This window comes from Mustelus asterias, chromosome 2, assembly GCF_964213995.1.
Source record: "Mustelus asterias chromosome 2, sMusAst1.hap1.1, whole genome shotgun sequence".
Taxonomy (NCBI): Eukaryota; Metazoa; Chordata; class Chondrichthyes; order Carcharhiniformes; family Triakidae; genus Mustelus; species Mustelus asterias.
In genome coordinates, this window is record NC_135802.1 from 51,405,689 (window position 1) to 51,428,947 (window position 23,259).

The following is a 23,259-nucleotide window of genomic DNA, read 5'->3' on the forward strand; positions in this document are numbered from 1 at the left end:
CAGAAATAGATTCCGCTATTTGTATATGTTCATCACTATATGAAATATTAATGGTGCCATTATGTTTATCATTGGGTCTTAAAAGGGGGAAAAATAAAGGCGCTAACTATTATTTTACTGTTTTGTTCAGGAAAAATATATCTTGGATATAGACTTGGTTCCTAAAAGTGCTTAGAATAAAAAGATGCCTGCTCAAAGCATGCTTCAACCTGCAAACAGAACGTGGTGTTCTTCTTAATTCTCTTCCCACACCTGGGGCAGATTAAACACGTGCTTACATCTGTTTCTGTAGCTAGGTTTTTCGAGATTGCTAGTGGTTATAGCTTGAGAGACACCACTCCACATCAAACCAGGAGACCCTCCCACTCTTGCTGCCCGCCACAGGTATAGAACATAGAACAGTACAGCACAGAACAGGCCCTTCGGCCCACCAAGTTGTGCCGAGCTTTATCTGAAACCAAGATCAAGCTATCCCACTCCCTATCATCCTGGTGTGCTCCATGTGCCTATCCAATAACCGCTTAAATGTTCCTAAAAGGATTTACAGGTCAATAATCAATTTGTATGGTGGGGAGGGGTGTTCCAAGGCTTCTCTGAAAAATAAACCTGCCTTCTTTGCCCTTAAGATACCTCAGTAAAACTCATCCTAACTCACAGTTGAAAGACTTTACAAAATCATTACTGGATTAAGGTCATTGACCCCTCCTTGATCTGGGGGCTACATGGCTATTTTTGGAGCCAGTGACTTAAAACAACTCCATTTTTGTCTTCAGCCATTTTGGACTTAGTGAGAAGTCAAGTTGGACAGATGTGAGTCGCACTGCTTTACAAAAGGGGAGTGGACCAAGTGCTGCGATGACTCCGACAATGGGAATTGCCCAGTACATAATGGTTTTGAATGGGGTCTAGGGATATCTCTCCACATCATGTCTAGGGATATCACCATGGGAGACAGCGAATGTCCCCCCCAGGAACTTTATGGCTCCCCCACCCCCTCACCTCTCAGAAACTTCAGGACTCATATCTTTGCACAATTCTTCACTATTTCCTGCTTTAGTATTTGCAGACTTCACCATACCCTTTCTTTAACTTTTCTAATCGCTTTTGCCTTTCCTCTCATGGAGGAAACTATCTCTACATTATTAGCCCTGAATTTTCCAATTTATAAAATAATTTTAGATTTAAATAATTTACACACACAAGGAAGTCCATCTTTCGGTGCACTGTATCGCTTGTCAGACTATTTCTCTTCTATTATAGTCAATTTACTTTTTCCCTGTCAAGTACCTTTGCCTTTGACTGTTTCCTCCTGTCAGTAAGATTTTTGTATTGAACTAGCTGGATCTTGACTTATAAGTAAAAGTCAAGAGAGATTTAAAATGGACTGCCAATTCGCAAGTACCATATTACATTACTGCACAAAGTCAAGAGCTATCCCATTGCTTTCTCAGTTTATCTCTTTGCTTACATTGCTCCAACTCTTTTCCTATGAATAATTATAAAATTGTTTCTCTTCTTATTAAAATAGAAACATAGATCTTGAAAGCAGCCTTGGACTCATTGCAGAAATCCCTTCCCTCATTTGCTATTAACTGTTACCTCAGTCTATCTTTGCACAGAATTGTTCATTATTGTAGTTTTCTGCTCCTGAAGTTTCTATTCCTTGACATATTTCTGCTGCTATCTCCTTTCCCCATTTTTTCAGCCTATAATATATTTCCAATAGAGTAACCTTTCTTATTCTTTAATTCTAAGCAAATAGATTCAACATTTTCTCCCTTATGTTCTCCTTATGTTCCGGCGCTGCAAGGAAATGTTTGATTAATGCAACCTTTTCCTTCTTTCCTGCTCTGTGCCTCCTGAATGTTTTGTAACGTTTAGCTCCCTGTCCTAGCCCAAGCCACATTTCTATAAATAATATTAAAGAATTCCACCACTACCCCAAAGGCAATGTGGGCCACTAGAGCATCACTTTTATTTAGAATATTTTGTGCCTTTACTTACAAGTTAAGCCTGGCCTGTGTCGGATTAGTAACCTTACTCTTTTTAATCTCTCCTACTTCTAAGCTGTTCTTTATTACTTTCCAGATTTTTTGTTTTATCTTTGCTGCTCTTTTTGCCCGTTTTGCCTTGCTTCCTGCTTTTTACCTCTCCCTCAACAATGTATGGTGTGTTCTGATGTCTCAATGTGACAAAAGCAATAGTTGTTATTTATCTTGCCGAATTTGCTATTATCACTTATGAGGGACCTGATTACCCCAAATGTATCTGCAGTGAGGTAAAATAGTAAAACTATAACGTTTAAAAAACTTTGCTTGGTTGTAATGTCCTGCTCACCTTGATTCTTCTTTCTCCTCTCAGATTTTTACTTTGGAGATTTAGTTTGCTTGATTTATGTCATTGCCTGCCTTGTCATCATAACACAGCTAATGCATGACTTGATGGGTAAATGTGGTGCTATGGTTCACACTGAACCGAACAGTCAGAAAGCTCCTGAGGTTGATTTCTGACTTAGATGATCTCAGTCAAGATGCTGGTGAAAGAACAATTAGACATTGTTTCTGCTTGCTAGTCAGATATGGAAGGTTATCATGCACCAATAATGTGGCACGGTTGCAAAGTGCATAGCACTGCTGCCTCACAGCGCCAGGGATCCGGGTTCAGTTCTGGCCTCGGGTCACTGCGCATCCTCCCTGTGTCTGCGTGGGTTTCCTCCGGGTGCTCTGGTTTCCTCCCACAGTCCAAAGATGTGCAGGTTAGGTTGATTGGCCACGCTAAATTGACCCTAGTGTCAGAGGGATTTGCAGCGTAAATATGTGGGTTTACGGGAATAGGGCCTGGTGGGATTGTGGTCGGTGCATACTCAATGGGCCGAATGGCCTCCTTCTGCACTGTAGGGATTCTATGATCCAATATCTTTGGCGCAATCTTACAGAAAAAATTCTAAGCCCAGGACGAATGTGAAAATGGGAGAGTTTCTGATCCATTTTTGGGCAAGTTCAAATCTGCTATCTTGTCCGCCTAGAGTAAAAAAAACCTCAAAAATAGTTTCTCGCCTGGAGGGGGACGGGGTTGGACTTAAATCACCTGAAAGCTGACTGAGAGCAGTAGAGGACGCCATTGTGCATGTGCAGGTTTCTAGCAGCAGAGGCCTGTCATTCAGCCTCTGCTGCTCTCAGCCTGCCTCAAACATAGCACCACCCACCCCCCCCCACCCCCCAGCTACCGCAGGGGCCCGTGGCCTATTTCAACCCCCCCACCTACCCATCCGCTCAGACCGATCGACCCCACGATAATGTCCCAGGCTCATTAATTCCATGCAAAATAGATTGAAATGTAATTTAAGTAAATTATTCAGCCTTGCGCCGGAAATGGACACGAGGCTGACCTCATCGGATTGCCGGTCCCAGTCTCACGAGAGGTGAGAAATCAGGCGCAAACCTGATTTTTCAACTCTCGCATGATCTTATTAGCTCGCCCTGCCTATCGGCTGCAGGGCGCAATGGTGAGATCATCCCCAAGAGTCTCACTTCACCCATAAATGGGAACCATACCCAGCCTATTAAAACCCTATCTAATTTTGAAAACCACTTTCCGATTCCCAGAGAAAAGGGCCCCAGTTCACTCAATCTTTCCTAATAACAACATTCTCTCAAAAATGGTAATGTTCTCGTAAATCTTGTCTGCACTGGATTCGAGGAAATACATAGACTTCAGGGAGCTATGATTGAGGTCTTTCAAGTAATGAAGTATATATATTCAGTTCACATGGGTATGCTATTTGAGCTTGACACATAGGGAGGGTCAAGGGACTTAATTATGAGTTAGAAAAGCATAGAAATAGATACTTTTTTTTGGAGAAAATAATCAACCTCTGGATTAAATTGCCAGCAGGGAAAATCAGTGTGCATTTGTTGCAAATCTTTGAAAGAGCTGCATGAATTCCTAGGTACAGAAGGCAGGTGAATTAAAGGAGGGCTGGTGTTATCAATTACCTCTATCTCTTGGATCTTGTTTGCTCATCTTTTGTAGGTTGAAGAGAAGCCCCTCTAGCAAAAGAGAAAAAAAGAAAAAAAAGAGAAGCCCCTCTGACCTTTTTTCAAAATCAACATTATAAAAGATTACATTTTCACTTTGTCCTGCATGGTTGTAGGGAGGAATGGGAGTGGAAATGGGGATCGGAGTGTGTGCAATATCACAATAGGAGAGGACAGACTCAATCTGTTCTCCTGTCCTTTTTACAAATATTCATACCTGATGCCTCAGAACATTGCAGGTTTCAACTATTCCTAGTATGTTGGACCATCCTGTTGTTTTGGAAGAGACACAGACATTCAGCCTAAACACCTGGATTCAATCTTATCTGTAAATTACACAGTAAAAAAAATACTTCCAGTATTTCTAGAGCGTACCTCTGGCAGCTTGGCACTTCTACCACAAAGGACAAATGAGAGGTGAGCAAAGAGCCTCTCAATGGCACAGACAGTTAAGGCTGAGCCAATGAAACCAGACAATATCCATGTTCAATGGCTGGATTGCGCAGATTTAATTGACTTTGGTTGTTGTGGTAGGAACACTACAAGTGAATTCAGGACCGTTGTGCTTTGGTGGAAAATGTTCCTCAGTTCTCTTGATCTTGATTGCTACCTGATCAGTATTGTTGTACATACATGTGGATGTCAGCTGAGAATAATATACAGGATGCCTGTGATCACACTTTTGCCTCTCCACTATTGTCCAGCTGGGTGGCACAGCACTCACTCCCTTGCTTTCTTATTAATCTACTGATAGTCAGAGTATCACTTGTAATTGCTTTCCTCCTGCTCCTGTACCAATACATCTGGTGTCCCCCAAGGATCGAGTCCTAGCCCTCTCCTATTTCATATCTATGTGCTTGCTGTTCCTCAGCAGCACCAAATCTTCATGCACACACTGAGGACACCCAGTTCTATCTCACCACCTCTTCTGACTGCCTCTAACTTGTCGGACTGCTTATCTGACATCCAGTACTTGATGAGCAGACATATTCTGCAATTAAATCTTGTCTTCAGTCCCTGCTACCAACATCATTCTCTAGCCACTGACTTCATCCTTCTCCCTGGAACCTTCAGTTTCATTCACAACTCCTCAAATAAGCATCATGTCAAAACTAAACAGATGCCGTGGATATTGCTGGTGATCCAAAATGGCATCTACATCGTGCATGCACACTTCTTGGATGAACCACGCTAGACACCATATTAAGAACAAAGAACAATACAGCACAGGAACAGGCCCTTCGGCCCTCCAAGCCTGCACCGCTCATGTGCCCAACTAGACCATTCGTTTGTATCCCTCTATTCCCAGTCTGTTCATGTGGCTATCTAGATAAGTCTTAAACAATCCCAGCGTGTCCGCCTCAATCACCTTGCTTGGCAGTGCATTCCAGGCCCCCACCACCCTCTGTGTAAAATACATCCCCCTGACATCTGTGTTGAACCTTGCTCCCCTCACCTTGAACCCGTGACCCCTTGTGTTCGTCACCTCCGACCTGGGAAAAAGCTTCCCACTGTTCATCCTAAATGTGAGGTGATTCATTTTGGTAGGACTAATTTAAATGTGGATTACAGGGTCAAAGGTAGGGTTCTGAAGACTGTGGAGGAACAGAGAGATCTTGGGGTCTATATCCACAGATCTCTAAAGGTTGCCACTCAAGTGGATGGAGCTGTGAAGAAGGCCTATAGTGTGTTAGCTTTTATTAACAGGGGGTTGGAGTTTAAGAGCCGTGGGGTTATGCTGCAACTGTACAGGACCTTGGTGAGACCACATTTGGAATATTGTGTGCAGTTCTGGTCACCTCACTATAAGAAGGATGTGGAAGCACTGGAAAGAGTGCAGAGGAGATTTACCAGGATGCTGCCTGGTTTGGAGGGTAGGTCTTATGAGGAAAGGTTGAGGGAGCTAGGGCTGTTCTCTCTGGAGCGGAGGAGGCTGAGGGGAGACTTAATAGAGGTTTATAAAATGATGAAGGGGATAGATAGAGTGAACGTTCAAAGACTATTTCCTTGGGTGGATGGAGCTATTACAAGGGGGCATAACTATAGGGTTCGTGGTGGGAGATACAGGAAGGATATCAGAGGTAGGTTCTTTACGTAGAGGGTGGTTGGGGTGTGGAATGGACTGCCTGCAGTGATAGTGGAGCCAGACACTTTAGGAACATTTAAGCGGTTATTGGATAGGCACATGGAGCACACCAGGATGATAGGGAGTGGGATAGCTTGATCTTGGTTTCAGATAAACCTCGGCACAACATCGTGGGCCGAAGGGCCTGTTCTGTGCTGTACTGTTCTATGTTCTATGTACCCTATCTATGCCCTTCATAATTTTATACACCTCTATTAGGTCGCTCCTCATCCTCCGTCTTTCCAGGGAGAACAACCCCAGTTTACCCAATCTCTCCTCATAGCTAAGACCCTTCATACCAGGCAGCATCCTGGTAAACCTTTTCTGTACTCTCTCCAAAGCCTCCACGTCCTTCTGGTAGTGTGGCGACCAGAACTGGTTGCCACGCTATTGGTGAGGTTGTTAGCTTGCTTGCTGTGAACGCCCTCTGGAGTACTGGAGGGCAGGCAAATCTTGATGTCAGCCAGTGTGCAATGCTGATTTGATGCCAGCACTGCCCTTTTGGAGTTCAGTCGTCCAGCTAATGCCATCTATTAATCATGCACTGCTGAACACGTATTCAACAGCAAGAAGTATCACACGCCAGCACTATTTAAAAGGATCATCAATTACTTAGAATTATAGAACCCCTGCAGTGCAGCAAGAGTTTATACAACTAATTGAGCCTGCACTGACTCTCAGAAAGAACATCCCACTCAGGCTCTCTCCTCCTCCCTATCCCTGTAACCCCACGTAATTATCATGGCTATTTCACCTAACCTACACATCTTTGAACACTAAGGGGCAATTTAACATGACCAATCCGCCTAACTTGCACATCTTTGGATTTTGAGGTTAGTAGCTGGTTGATTTATTTTGGCTGTGCTACTATTCTACAAGTAATTGGTTCTGTCGAGAGTTGTTTAAAGTTGTACAAATCTGTACAGAGTGGTTGTGGCAAGTGTTGACTTCAGCTTTCTACACAATCTGGTGCTACCAAACATATATGCAGTATTAGGCAATTCCCTGTGGAACACACTATAGATTGCAAAATACCAGAGGCCATGCAGATCCTGCTGAAAGAGAGAAGAGGAAGGAGAGGAAGGGAAAGAAAGGTTCTCAACAGATGGCCGTACCTTGCCAAGATGTTCAGGGAGCAATTCTCCTGCCTGAATCTCAGTGAGGAACATTTGCGTAAGATGTTTGTGCTTCAGTAAGGACACCTTCACTGAAATAGAGACGATGGCCTAGTGGTACTATCGCTAGACTATTAATCCAGAAACTCAGATTATGGTCTGGGGATCCAGGTTCGAATCCCGCCACGGCAGATGGTGGAATTTGAATTCAATAAAAAAAATCTGAAATTAAGAATCTACTGATGACCATGAAACTATTGTTGATTGTTGGAAAATCCATTTGGTTCACTAATGTCCTTTAGGGAAGGAAATCTGCCGCCCTTACCTGGTCTGGCCTATATGTGATTCCAGACCCACAGCAATGTGGTTGGCTCTCAACTGCCCTCTAAGGGGAACTAGGGATTGGCAATAAATGCTGGCCAGCGACGCCCATGTCCCGTGAATGAATTTTAAAAAAATCAGCCACAGCTGTCACCTCAGAGTAGGACAAGGATCAAAGGCAGTGCCTGTTCCGTTGTGAAATTCTCTAACCCTGGGGGCTGGGGATGCTCAGTCACTGAGTATATTCAAGGTTTAACTTAATAGATTTTGGACTTCCAGTGAATCGAGACGGAATTGGGTGGGAAAATAGCACTGAGGTCAGGGATCCCGCCATGATGTTATTAAATGGCCGAGCCTCCACAAGGGGCCATAAGACCTTTTCTGTTTCTTTTCCTTGTGTTCTCATGTTCTTAAGGGCCTTGCAGGTTTTCAGAGCAGTCCAGTAATCTGTACTTCAGCAGATTATCAGGATTGCTGAGACAGCGCATCAGGAGAGTGGCAGTTGCTCCGTGGAGCACAAACTTGCAGTCATCTCTCAGCAAGATAGCATTCATCCTTCCACCCCTACCATTTGCTCAGTTCTTTCCTATTGCTTGTCAGTCAGGCAGCCCGGACTTCTGCTGCACATGTCTGGATGATGCAGTCCACACTCAGCCCAAAACCTGACTATCCTCCAAGTCCACCTTCAGTCTTCAGCACTGAAAGTAAAGAGTTTTTCACCAGCTATTCTGTAGACACCGGGTAGTGTTGCATAGGAGCATAGGTTAGGCAAAAGCACATGAAAAACAGGTCCTAAGGAAATGTAGTAGGCTGATTAGTTGACTTTTGTTTATACTATGTAATTAATTGATTTATAAATATGATTTGAAATGTGAATTGTGGCTTTTATTTTTTCATTATTGTGTGTCAATAGTCTGTTCCACACATTTCATATGACAGTGTGGTTTTCATTGTGTCTGTGCTGCACACATGTGTGGATTGTGTCATGGCATCAGCGGCCATATGGTCAAGGATAGCACTTGTTACCTGCAGTCACACTTAGATTTGCCACGAGTGCTGGAATATGCAGTGAACTGCTGGAGAATGAAGGAAATATGACTGCTTCCAGCAGACTGGGTCTTGACACGCATGGTTCTCTGCCAAAGGACAACACCAACTAGACACTGTGGGACTAGAATCCATTCAATTGTGGTACAGGGCAGAGTTGACATGTGGTTGCTGGAGAGTAATGGCACTGGGAAGTGATGTGCATGCGGAAAATGGCATCCTGTACCCTGGAGAAACCTCCGGAATCCTAGCGAAGCCACCTGCTCACTTCTCTCTGGCAAGAGAGACCAACATGTAGGTAGCTCCCATATAATAGGGAGCCTCAGTGACTTCCGTTGCATGATAGTGAGTGTGGCAAACTGTGAGATGTTGCAGAGATTCACAAACAGGAAGAAACTTCACCTGGCACTCTTGTCTATGGATCCTACTCCAGGACTTCAGCATCTCAATCAAAGCTGACATTCCAGTGTGGAAGATATATGGCATTGTCTCAGGTGCTGTCTTTCAGATGAGATGTAATACTGATGCCCCCTCTTCTTGCTTTGGTTTATGTAAAACATTCCATAGTGTCCTGGCCAATATGTATCCCTGAATCAATAGCTTATTGGTCATTATTAGATTGCAGTTTGTGGGAATTTTCTGTACAAAACAGTTGGTTGCCATGTTTTCTGCATTACGACAGTGATTACGCTTCTAAAGTATTTCATTGGCTTCAGAACACTTTGAGAAGTCTGGTGGCCATGAAAAGTACTATATAAATGCAAATTCTTATTTTTTTCTTTTTCATTCATTTTTTTTTTTAGCCCACAGCTGCTGTCCCCATAGCCTTAATTCTAGTCTCTCCGGCCATAGGAACACTGGAAATACAGGAACATAAGAGCAGGAATAGGCTATGCCGTCCTTCGAGCCTGCTCAGCCATTCAATAAGATCTGGTTGTAGTCTCAACTCCACTTTGCTGTCTGCTCCCTGTAACCCTCGGCTCCCTCGTCTATCAACAATTTATCAACCTTTGCCTTGAATAAATTCAATGACCCAGCTTCCACTGTCAGAGCAGCTTCTCAGAGCTTACTCTGTCACCCCCCTCTCAGAATCTTGTGTTTCAATGAGATCACCTCTCATTCGTCTAAACTTCAGACATTATTTCACTCACTCTCTCCGCATAGACAGTAAAATCCCAGAAATCAATCCAGTGAATGTTTCTGGCACCCCTGATTATGCACATTTATATATTTCCTTCATGACTGAAGCTGTGTGCAATTGCAGCAAGATCATCATACCATTTGCTTTCACAAATGCTTGCTGATCCTGCATATTAACTTTCTGCACATTTTGAATAAATTGAGAGGGGAAGTAAAGATACAAGTAAGACAGGAGAGAGAATACAAGAATAGAGTGGCAGTTACAAGGAACCCAAAAATCTGCCATGTAAATCGTGAATGGGTAGAAAGCAGTGGGTGGGGTCCTTAAGAGGGTGATACACTGATTTGATTTGATTTATTATTGTCACATCTATTAACATAGTGAGAAGAATTGTTTCTTGCACACTATACAGACAAAGCATACCATTCATAGAGAAGAAAAGGAGAGAGTGCAGAATGTAGTGTTACAGCCATAGGGTGTAGGGAAAGATCAGCTTAGTGCAAGGTAGATTCATTCAAAAGTCAGATGGCAGCAGGGAAGAAGCTGTTCTTGAGTCGGTTGGTACGTGACCTCAGACTTTTGTATCTATTTGCTTACTGCAAGGTAGGCTAGATTATGTAACGACTACTCTTAATCAGTGTTTGCTGAGGAAGAAAATGCTGACAAAATGTTGAGCAATGGAGATGATAGAGGTAATGGATTGAGTGAAAATTGATAGGCAGAAAGCAGTGGAAAGGTTTCCTATGCTCAAGTTGCCCGATCCAGATGGCTCACACACAAGGCTATGAAAAGAAAGTACAGATGGTAGAAGGACTTGCCAAATTTTACCAATCTTCCCTAGAATACTGGAGAGGTGCCAGAGCGATGGAAAGTTGTAATTCAAAGTTGTTATTTTAGCACTGCTGCCTCACAGCTCCAGGGACCCGGGTTCAATTCCGACCTCCGGGTCACTGTCTGTGTGGAGTTTGCACGTTCTCCCTATGTCTGCGTGGGTTTCCTCCCACACTCCAAAGATGTTCAGGTTAGTTTGATTGGCTATACTAAATTGACCCTTAGAGTCAGGAGACTAGCAGGGTAGATACGTGGGGTTACGGGCATGGGACCTGGGTGGGATTGTTGTCGGTGCCGGCTCGATGGGCCAAATGGCCTCCTTCTGTACTGTAGGAATTCTATGAAAAAAAGGTATAAGGATATTCCAAGTAACTCACAAGCCGTTCAGTTTCACATGAGTAAAACAATAATTGGTGAAAATACCAAATACTATTTGGAGGGGTTTGAATTATTCGAGAGCCAGCGTAGATTTCTGGAAGGCAGATTGTTTTTAATTATTCCAATGGAATTTTTAAATGAAAGAACAGAAAAGGTTGATGAAGGGAATGCAGTGGGTGTTGTGTAAATGGATTTTAGGAAAGTATTTGACAAAGTACCATTCTGTGCTGATGGCACTGACAACCACCAGTTCCATGTTGGAAAGAATGGACTCCAAAACTACTGCACAAAGCCTGTGCAAGTCAGTGCTGGACTCCTCTATGCTCTCCACGGGGAGGACGTGCAGATTCCGCACAGACAGTGACCCAAGCCGGGAATTGAATCCGGGCGCTGTGAGGCAGCAGTGCTAATCACTCTGCGACAGTGCCACCCATATATGTATCAGCTCTGGCAAGTGCTGATACATATACTTCATCATGTGAAGTCTACACAATCCTTGCCCTGACTATAGGCCACATATGCCCAGTCTTACCATATGCAAATCCCACCTTTACAAGCATGACCTATCATGTACAGCTACAGCAATGGTATTATGTAGTTCTCATAAGGCCTTGTTACAGCTTTCAGCAAGATTTCAGTGGCCTTACTTTTCCTGCTCCCACATAATGCTAAATGATTTCTACTTGTTTCAAAAAATGTTGACAAATGACTAAACTAATGGTGGATGTCTGCACATATGATGTTGATTTTACTTCAAAAGTCCAGCTAACATGCTTGTGAAATGCCTTTGCGGAACCTGTGCTACAGGTGTTAAACACCAATGCTCCAGGTCTGAAATGCTATCCTTCAGTGTGCTCCATGGTGAGGTGAAAGGTGCTATTTCCTTGATGATTACATGCATGTTTGCATATGCTTCAGTTTCCTGATCCATCAGTATATATTAACAGGTAGGGAGTCCATAGAATCTATAGAGTCCCTCCACTGCAGGAGGCCATTCGGCCCATCGGGTTTGCACCGACCACAATCCCACCCAGGCCCTATCCCCATAATCCCACATATTTACCCTGCTAACCCCACTGACACTAGGGTCAATTTAGCATCGCCAATCAACCTACCGCAGACATCTTCCCCATCACCATGGTTCCTGTACACCATGGGGTATAACATCAGTGTGCTACCCGCAGCATGTACTCCTCCACAATTTGGCAGTTTCAAATGTTCAATGCTTCAAATCAAATTGGGTAGAGATGCATTAAATCAATGAAAAAGTAATTTTTAAATACAGAAGGCTACCTTGAGGGAAGGGCAAGCATTTTTAAAAAATTCATTCATGGGATGTGGGCGTTCCTGGCTGGCCAGCATTTATTGCCCATCACTAATTTCCCTCAAGGGGGCCATTTCAGAGTCAACCACCTTATTGTGGACTTGGAGTCACATATAGGCCAGACCAGGTAAGGATGGCAGATTTCCTTCCCTGAAGCACATTAGTGAACCAAATGGGTTTTTACAGCAGTCAACAATGGTTTCATGATCAGCATTAGAGTTTTAATTCCAGATTTATAGTCAATTCAAGTTTCACCATCTGCTGTGGTGGGATTCAACCTTGGGTCTTTGGAATATTAGTCCAGTGACAATATTATTGCATCTTTAATGAAAGCAGGAAAGCAAAAATTGAACAATTTTTCATTTATATAGCATCCTACATCTCATATACCCTTAAGCTCTTTACGTGATCTGTCACCTTCAAGGGCTGTTACTGGTCAATAAACAAGTGCTGCAGACATTTTGTGCACAGCAAGGTTCAAGGTTAACAAGGTAGTAAGGTTAACATTTTGATCTCAATGTAACTCTCCTTCAAAGAAGTGTAGTATTGAACTTTCTCTACACATGCTGCCAAACCTGAATTTCTCCAGTAGTGTGTTTATTTCTGGCTGCAAGGAAGGTTGCTTTGTGGCTGGGGATCTTTAGTAAGTCACTCTGCCAAAAGTTGAGTATATCAGGAATATGCCTGTCATTCACCAATAAACTAATTTAACATTGCATCAAATATTCAGAAACATGCTGTTACTACTGCAAGATATTCAATGTTTTATTTTACATCAGCCACTAGTGCGTCTGGGGAACTCCATTTTCTTGACAGTCTATTTGAATCTTATTCTATTCAAGCTGCAAGCACTGTAGGAGTTCTTCCTCATTTCATGGTAGATTTACATTTTTCCTCCTATTTCTTTCCAGTTAATCCCAGGGATTTGCCGCAGTTTTCTGGTTGGATCACTGCGATCCAACACTGATTTACTTTTGAGTTGCTCCTGTTTTATTCTTTAAAAAGTTGCATGGTCATAATTGTCCACCCGGGGGAAATAATAGGACAGGATCTCCATTATTTTCAAACAGGCTGCAATAACCTTGGCTGTGAAACAAAGTGTGAGGGCCAGAATCATGCAAGGAAAACTGATCCAACTACAACGGACTTACCATTGGTATTAGATGTTGAGATTGGGCATTACATACTGATTGAAAGATATTTAGATTAATCAGTCAAAATTCAATGTGCCCTAGTTATTTTGATCATTTTCAAGCTCACTGGTGTCTTGACCATCTTAATGTTTAGTTATCTTAAAATAACTGGTTTTCTCTCACTACATTTATATAAGAACTCTGCAGATTTAAGAAAAAAATCTTTGCTTAGTGCAATAAATACGATCCAAAAATATACAGATGAGGTGAATTGGCTATGCTAAAATTGCCCCTTAGTGTCCAAAGACTAGGGAAGTTAACGGGATAAATACATGGACTTACTAGGACAGGGTGGTGGGAAGGCCTGCTTAAGATGCTCTATTGGAGAGTCTATGCAGACTCTCCAACAGAGCATCTTAAGCAGGCCAAATGGCCTCCTTCTGCACGGCAGGAATTCTATGATTACAAAGAGGATACTAACAGATTAGGGACGAAGTTGCCTAAAATGTAGCAGTAACTGTACAGGATGTTATGTATTTGTGAGGTATTTCATGGTTAGTCTATTTCTGATGCTTGAGAATTGTTCCAAAAACGGTTCTCTAACAAAAGCACAAATGAGAATTTCTAGAATCAACAGAATTATTTTAATATTCTCCAATAAAACAAAACATGGACCATTTATTGCTAAAGATATTCTTTACAGATAAAATTGCTGTTTTGGAAAATTAGTACTCAATGAAAAGTAATTTTACAATAAGATTTTGTTCAGCCTAGAAACAAGTTTAAATAACAAAACAGTCATAAAGTTAGCTCCAAGTGCATTAAGAAAATAATTCAAGAACATTTTTCAACGGTATTTTTTATTTCGGGCCAACTGCCAAATTATAATAAATAAGAGAACACAGTGTTTTATGCACAAGAAATTGTTCATTTTTTTCATGCAACCTAACAAGCAGAATTTAAATACACATGAACACTGGCAAACGGTGTAATTTTGACACAAAAGAAAACAAATCTTGGCAATTTTATGCAACAGTACAGCTGGATAACTTGAGACAAGCTGCGTTAATCACTGAAAAGATTCAGAATGCATCATGTTGTACTTAGCCACAATTTGGATTAATATTTTTATCTTTGTATGGCTTCTACTGTGGTACATTTTCCAGAATGTAAACTACAGAATTCCAGTATGTTACTGAGAGCCACATACCCAGTGTTTCAGCTGGTAGTTAAAAAAATATTGCAATGCACCACAAAGTAAAACAAAGTTAAACAAATGGCTCTTTCAAACATATCCATGAATCTTTTTTTTCCCCCAAGAGATCACTGTAAAAGATAAAGTTTTTAGTCACTGTCGCTGGTTAAGTTCATGGGATGTTGAAGATAAATAAACTCATCGAATGCACCCAATTAGACAGGATGCTGTCAATCTTTGTTTATATTAAAGTTAAAAATTCATGTATTTTATTTAAAGGACAACTGTTTGGGGGTTGGGGGGTGTCTAATTTTTTTTTCAATGCAATTGTTTTCTCTCCTTCCCAGTCCCATCTATGACCCACAGCGTGCAGTTTTGAACTGATCCCTACGGATTAAAAATAGCATTTTTGTAATGGGTTCCCTGAGGAGCGCAGCAGAATGGTGTGGCCAAGCAGATGTACTCCACTGACATCATAAAAAGGGTTACATACAATGTACATGCTATCAGCTGGAAGATTTTCTGCACAGAAAAAGTCCAGCTGGCCATTGAGGTTTTTTTGGTCATGCACGCTACATCGGGAATTATTCTTGAGGGGACATATTCTATGGCGAGTGCTATGATGACATCACAGTGCACATCCGCTTGAATTAATTAGGTTGCTGTGCTCTGCAGCAGGGTTCCTCAAGGTGAAAAGTGGTTTGTAAAACATTCGCTCATGATACACTGTGGGTGCACCAACACCACATGGACTGCAGTGGTTCTGGGAAGATAACTCGCCACCATATTCTCAAGGGCAATTGGGGATGGGCATCAAATACCGGAAAACTGAAATTAAAAAAATGCTGTAAAAGCTTAGCAGGTCGCGTAGCATCCCTGAGAGAAATAAACTTGATGTTTCAGATTGAGGTGACCTTTCATCAGAACAGAAACCTCAAACGTCAACTCTGTTTCTCTCCACAGATTCTGCCTGGGCTGCCTACCAAGCTTTTCCGGCAATTTTTGTTTGCATTCTCTTATTAAGAACATTCTTGAACACAAAACAAATTCTCCAAATTGGCATTGAATTTGCTTCCTCTGCACTGCTACTTGGTAAAAATAAAACAATCTAAATTCTCCAGTGGAGAAATAATTATGGTGGTCAAATGCGTCACTGGCTGTCCTCACTTCGAAGTACATTTGTTGCGGTCTGAGTACATTCTTGGAATAAGTCAGAAATTCTGGCCAGCATGCCTCTCGCAGGCCTGAGGGTGCCTACAAGTGCAGAGCTGATGTAGATCTTGCATTAGGCCTTCCAAAAGGCTTTGGCAGATTTACTAACAAAGAATTGATTATCTTAAATTGACAGGCAATTTTTATTTTTGGGGAAATATGTTACCTTTGTGAATTTCACTTCAGTCCATTTAAGGCCTCCAACATCACACTGGGGTCTACACCTTTGACTGTTTTTGGCCAGGATCCTACAGCACAGGTGACATAAACCACCCAGAATAGCACATTTTTCCTTACGCCACTATTTTAGAGAATTTTGATGTTACATTTCCAGGATGATATAATGAAACAACTTCTCCTTCTAGCTTAAGTTAAATTGATGACACATTTCCCTTTTCTCTGGGTAACCTTCTGATTAACGGTGAAGGACAGTGACTTGGAATTTTATCAACAGTAATTAGAAGAATAATTAAGGTCTACAGTTTCTTAAGGACTTCAGGGACACTACATTCCAGTTAGCAGCAACAGTGTACAGATTTTGATAAGTCGTACAGCTTACAGTATTTGGAATTTTGTTTGGTTTTAATTACTTGGAACTAATTTAAGGAGGGTGACCGGTCTGTGTTCCACATGAGCTCTATATACGGCCACTTTGTTTGCAAGCAGCGCTTGATCGGCGTATCATCAGTTCGCACCATTGGATCCTCAAAGCCCATAACAACAGCAGTTCCTTCGACGTACATAACCTTTTGAAGAACAGAAGGAACATCATTGTAATAAAGTTGAAAAGTGTTTGGTCGATTGAAAATGTTTGCTTCTGTTAATTTTGTAATGCCTTTTCAAAATACTGCAATGACGTATGTTTTTTTAGGCGGGATAGTACGCTCTAAAACACTTGCATCTTTCGCATGTGAAACTAATAAACCACTCCAGCAGCAGGAAAGCCTTCAAAGAGAATACACACAGCCTTTTCTGGGTTAGCCGTTTTAATGCTGATGACAGCTGTGTGAGGTATACTTAATCTTCTGACCTACAAGTACACAGCAAATGAAAGGAAAGAAAAAGATCATGAAGATTCCAAAACAAGACGTGAGAGTTCTTTCAACTCCCAAGCTAAGAGGCTGGATGCGTGGTAAAAGGTCACTGTGGCCTGTTTTCTTTCTCTGTAGTGTAATTGTTCCCAGTGGTTGGTAAAGATTTGTTTAACATAATAAAGATGAAGTGTTTAATCAACCTGTTTTCCCTTTAGTGGAGAATGTACCGTAACCTTTTTTTTTTTTAAAAGGGTAAGGGGGAGTTGTGGAGAAGGAAGCTGAAGGATGAGCTTTGTAAAAATACACCCATTTCTTTACTGACTCTTCCCCTGATTTTCTGAACCAACTTGTTAGTACTGTTCTGAAACCACTTACTGGGCAATGCAAGGCGGCGTAAATTTACCAGTCTTCACCACCAGCAGATTTTCAGGTCATAATATTTAGTAAAACGATTGGCAGCGAACAGTTAACATTCTGGTGTGTGCAGCTGGCAAGCAAGGCTCCTTCTAGCAGCACCGATTGTAAAATTATCCCAAAAGAACCGTATCTGAAAGACTGTAAATATTGTGTCCTACTATGTCATGACAGGGTTACTTTGGTTTTCAAATAGCACCAAGGAGCCTCATAGCCTTATGCTAATGCCAAGTTTTCTATTGTTACCATTGGCAAGTGTTTGATAAGTGCATAGCAGCAAATGCAAATCATTTACATCATCAAATATTTCAACACATATTTTAATAACAAAAGCCCTGATTTTAACTTAATACACCCAGTGGGAAAGTGCACCATTAAATCAGACATTTGATTTACATCCCACTCTATTTGGCTTCAACATAGATGAAAATGGAGCAAATTGGGTTTCCAATTCCATCTTGCAGACATTGTGTTCTCACCAACAATGTTTGTTTAAAATTAGTGCGCAAGTGATTCCAAAAGTTAATCTTTCCTGTTTCTGCTTTATGTCGACTGTCGTAAAAACTATCTGGTTCATTAATGTCCTTTAGGGAAGGAGATCTGCCATCCTTATCTGGTCTGGCCTACATGTGACTCCACAGCCACAGCAATGTGGTTGACTCTGAAATGGCCTAGCAACCCATGCAGTTGAAGGGCAATTAGGGATGGGCAATAAATGCTGGTCCAGCTAGCGACAGCCGCACCCAGTGATTGATTCAAAAATATTCTATGATTCTATCTGTATTAGTTTTTAATATGTTCATCAGAAACTGTGTTTTGGATAATACTGGCAAACTTAACTGTCAAATCCTCAAAACATATTCATGAACTTGCTAAAATTGGTGTTTTCATACAAGATAGTTTAATACAGATAACCAAATACATTGTCAATATGTACATATCCAAATCAAAAATTTCTAAAGTGACAGGAAGTGCTGATGCTTAACAGTTAAGTTTGATTCTTGCCTCACCTTTTCACTGTGGTTAGACTGCTTCAAGCCATTGTAGTGATAAACAGTAAATGAATCTGGAATGGTAGATTCCTGAAAGCACAGCAGAATGGGAAACTTTTTTTACTTTTGCTTTCCAAAGTGTACTACACAGCTTTGGCATTTAATTCTACTTGTCACATTAACATTAGTCAAGTCACACAATGATTAAAGCAGCAGCTGTCGACAGATCTAACTGAAGATGGCTACTTACTACAAATAAATGTTTATGCATTAGAGCAAAAGCAGTAATCAAACAAGGAAAACTTGATGGTGATGTATGTAGCATGCAACTACTGAAGAAAATCTATAAATTAAGGTCTGGGGTTTCTGCTGGTTGGTTTGGTTTCATGGCACAGTTCGGCTGCAATAGGTGTAACTGGTGTATGAGATCAGTGATGAAAAGAGGTAGGTAGAATGGGGTTGTTTTCCCTAGAGCAGAGAAGGCTGAGGGGGGAACCAAGTTAGGTGTACAAAATTATGCAGGACATTGATAAGGTAGATAAGAAGAAACATTTTGCCTTAGCAGATGGATCAATAACCACAGGGATTTAAGGCAAGGAGCAGGAGATTTAGAGGGGATTTGAGGAAAAATGTTTTCATCCAGAGGGTGGTGGGAATCTGGAACTCACTGCCTGAAAGGGTGATAGAGGCAGGAACCCTCAACATTTAAGCAGCACTCAAAGGAGCACCTGAAAGGCCAAAGCGCACAGGGCTATGGACCAAGTGCTGGAAAATGGGGCTAGAATAGATAGCTGCTTGATGGTTGGTGCAGACAAGATGGGCCAAAGGGCCTCTTTCTGCGCTGTTAAGTTCTATGACTGTCTTCATAATGCCATTTGAGTTTCCAGAAAATTGGTAATCTTTTCTCCCCCTCACTCCACCCCGACCCCTTGCTGCTCACCGCAGGATGGGTGAAATTAATCACCATTGAGAGCTTCTGCTCATTGTGCTGGCTCCCAGGTCTTTGCAGAGGCTCTCGATGGTTCACAAGGACACCAAAAGGCATGTGTCATAAACTTCTGGATATAATTGTTTCGATTTACTGAGAAACTGACTATCAAACCCCATTATAACTTGGAAGTTATTCTGCTTTTTTTTAAGAACACATTCTCAGTTATTTAAAATTGGGTTACCCACAGGTGATGGATTGACAGACTAAAAACTCATGTTTAGCTGCACTATTAAATATATCAGACAATATTTTAAAAGCAAATTAGATTTTAAAACGCTGTCTGATCGTGTTGGCTCATGGCAGATTTTGCATTGTGCAATATGCAAGAGTACGAGCAGAAACTCAACAATAAAAAGATGCAGTTTTGGGCACAGTTTGTATCTGGATTGCTGATTGTGCCCAAAGTGGAAACTGCACCCTTACATGTTTTATTAATCCTTTGTTATCTAGGTTAATTATTTATGGTACAGAAATTTTAAAAAGCACAATACTCCAATAATTAACACACAAATGTTAGGAAACATTCAGCAGGTCAGGCAGCATCTATGGGGAGGCAAATAGATCTCATGTTGATGATATTTCATCAGAGCTGGAAGATGTGAAAGATTAACAGTTTTAAAACAAATACCAAGCCTGGGAAAGATAGGGGTGAGGGAGGACAAAGGGGACGATATGTGATCGCGTGGAAGACCGTGATTAAAAACAACAATGGTAACAAAAAATGGATTCACGAGGTGCAGTTAGTTAAAGCGGAATAGCAGTGGGGCAGGAAGTGCTGAAAATCTGAAATCTTGTGACCCAATAATGTGGGAGAGAGGTGGATGATAGCTGGATTGGACGGAGTAGGAGTGGAGGAGGTATGGGCTGGCGCTGGAACTGAGAATCCCCTATCAGTATATGGCAGGCAGGGTGGTCTGCACTCTGGAATCTAGAATCTTTTTGCAGAACATTCCAAGGGCTTGGATCGTTTTCCTCTATCCTCCGATTTCCATTATCGGCAATGTGCTTTTTATTTTTTCTACCACTTGTACAAAACTTCAAATCTTTTCACGTTTATCAATCAAAAATAATATCACATGCTGTCTAAATCGCAGTGCACCCATGGTTTTCTGACAAGAAAGCCATGCATTGCTGTTAAGGTCTTACTAGTGGCACAGGGTTTTGGAAAAACTCCCCTGAGATAGTATTCCAGGTCATTTAAAGAAACTATTCAATTTGAAAACTAAATGAAGGCCACCAAAACCCACCTCTCCCTCTTTCTATGTCAAAAGAGCCCATCTTAGAAAACTTGGGAAATATTCCTTTAGGGAGTTCCAAAATGTGTTTTGAAAATTGCATAAAGATATTTCAACTGAAGCACAGAGGTTAGCACTGCTGCTTCACAGCTCCAGGGACCTGGGTTCGATTCCCGGCTTGGGTCACTGTCTGTGTGGATTTTGCACATTCTCCTCGTGTCTGCGTGGGTTTTCTCCGGGTGCTCCGGTTTCCTCCTACAGTCCACAAAGATGTGTGGGTTAGGTTGATTGGCCATGCTAAAAATTGCCCCTTAGAGTCCTGAGATACGTAGGTTAGAGGGATTAGTGGGTAAATATGTAGGGATATGGGGGTAGGGCCTGGGTGGGATTGTGGTCGGTGCAGACTCGATGTGCCGAATGGCCTCCTTCTGCATTGTAGGGTTTCTATGATTCTATGAAGAACTTTGAAAATATCTAATAAAAGGTAGGAAATAACTAAGTACATGGTGCTCTCATTGAAATCCAATAGCTACAATAGGAAATGCATAAAATAAGACTCAACCATTTTAATGAGATCACTGCCTGCTTAATGGTATTTATTTATTTATAGTTATCACAGGAATAAAAACACCTCGATTGTGCAACCTGAACTGTGTGCTACATGTATTTTCAACCATAAAATATAAAGTCCTTTTGTTGTTACCTTAAGGCAACTGCTAATACATTTAATAGTTAAAAAAGGATTTTGCTTTTCTTCCTCCAACCTTCCAATGCCACCTGTACCATAAGTTCAGAGAGCAGACACTGACTCTTAGCTTTCTTCCTATTCTTGTATGCATTTTCTTTCAATTTGATACCCTCCTTTATTTCCTTAGATATCCATGGCTGATTATTCCTATTTCTACAGTCCTTCCTTATCACTGGTATATACTTTGCTGAGCACTGAAAAATCACCTTGAAAGCCCTCCACTGCTCCACCATAAAGTTTTTGCTCCCAGTCTACCTTAGCCAGCCTCATCCCATTGTAGTCTCCTTTGTTTAGGCACAAGACACTGGTATTCGATTTTACCTTCTCACACTCCATCTGTATTTTAAATTCAACCATATGGTGATCGCTCCGTCCCAGAGAATACCAAACTGTAAGATCATTAATTATTCCTGTCTCATTTCACAGGACCAGATCTAGGATAGCTTGCTCTCTCGTAGGTTCCATTACATGCTGTTCAAGGAAACTATCATGGATACATTCTATGAACTCCTCCTCAAGGCTGCCTTGACTGACCTGGTTTGACCATTCGACATGTAGATTAAAATTCCCCATGATAACTGCCGAACCATTTTTACATGCATCAGTTATTTCCTTGTTTATTGCTCGCCCCACCATGATGTTATTATTTGGCAGCCTATAGACTACGCCCATCAGTGACTTTTTCGCATTATTTCTAATTTCCACCCAAATGGATTCAATACTTTTCTCCATAGAACCTATGTCATCTCTCAATACCACCCTGATGTCATCCTTAAATATCAGAGCTACACCACCTCCCTTACCTTCCTGTCGATCCTTCCGAAAAGTCTGATACCCCTGGATATTTAACTCCCAGTCGTGACCACCCTACAATCATGTCTCTGCAATGGCCATTATATCATGCTCGTTCACGATGATTTGTGCCATCACCTTGTTTTGAATGCTATGAGCATTTAGGTAGTATGCTTATGCTAGTTTTTATATGTTCTTTTTGAATCCTAACACCTCCATTAATAACATCTCCTGAGTTCTCCCTTTAAACTTTTTTCATAATTTTCCATGTACTTGAAACCTTCTCCCCACATGCTAACATTCTGCTTTGCTTCCTATTAACCATTATACTTCCTGTAACTGGACCCTCCCCTGCCTCCCCCTACTTGCTAGTTTAAAGTCCTTGTGACCACCCTATTTATCCTTTCTGCTAGGACACTGGTCCCAGATCGGTTCAGTTGAAGACCATCCCAACAGTACAAATCCCTCCTGTTCCAATACTGATGCCAATCCTCTTTCCTGCACCACTCCTTTAGCCACTTGTCCACTTCCCCAAGCCAATTCGCACGTGGCTCGGGTAGTAATCCCGAACAGGACCTGTTCTTTAATTTAGCTCCTAGTGCCGGATAATCTCCAAACAGGTCCTCTTTCCTAGTCTTGCCTATGTTGTTTGTCCCAACGTGGACCACAACAGCTGGATCTTCCCCCTTCCACTCCAATGTCCTTTCGCGCTGGTCAGACATGTCGCTCACCCTGACATCGGGCCATGCAGGACTCACGATCTGGCTTAGAAAGAATGCTATTAACCCCCCTAATTATAAGAGTCTTCTACAACTACCACTTGTCTTTTTGCTCTCCCCTCTTGAATGGCCTCCTGCACCAGGTGCAGTGGTCGGCTAGCTCATCCGCCCTACAGCCCTCTTCCTCATCCCCACAGGGAGCAAGTACCTCATATCTGTTGGACAAGGTCAAGAGCGGAGGCTCCTCCGTTCCTGAATTCAGGATCCCCCTACCTGCCTCACTTGCAGTCACATCCTACTGTCCCTGACCACTGACTGAATTAGAGGTACTTAATTTACCAAGTGTGACCACCTCCTGAAACAAAGTGTCCAGGTAACTCTCCCCCCTCCTGGATGTGCCACAGCATCTGAAGCTCGGACTCCAGCTCATCAATTCTGAGCCAAAGTTCTTCGAGGAACCAACACTGCAGTTTGC

General features: G+C 41.9%; 1 protein-coding gene across 2 annotated transcripts in view; it reads right to left on the reverse strand.

Moving 5' to 3' along the window:
- Nucleotides 1-14,078: 14,078 nt before the first annotated feature.
- Nucleotides 14,079-23,259, reverse strand: part of mindy3 (MINDY lysine 48 deubiquitinase 3) — a 137,949-nt gene continuing 128,768 nt past the window's right edge. For both annotated transcript variants that reach the window (XM_078235275.1, XM_078235285.1), the window contains 2 exons: nucleotides 18,318-18,389; nucleotides 14,079-16,605 (listed from right to left, as the gene is read on the reverse strand). In XM_078235275.1, the coding sequence (XP_078091401.1) occupies nucleotides 16,456-16,605; nucleotides 18,318-18,389 (222 nt within the window). In that variant the 3' untranslated portion in view covers nucleotides 14,079-16,455. The remainder of the gene's footprint in view (nucleotides 16,606-18,317; nucleotides 18,390-23,259) is intronic.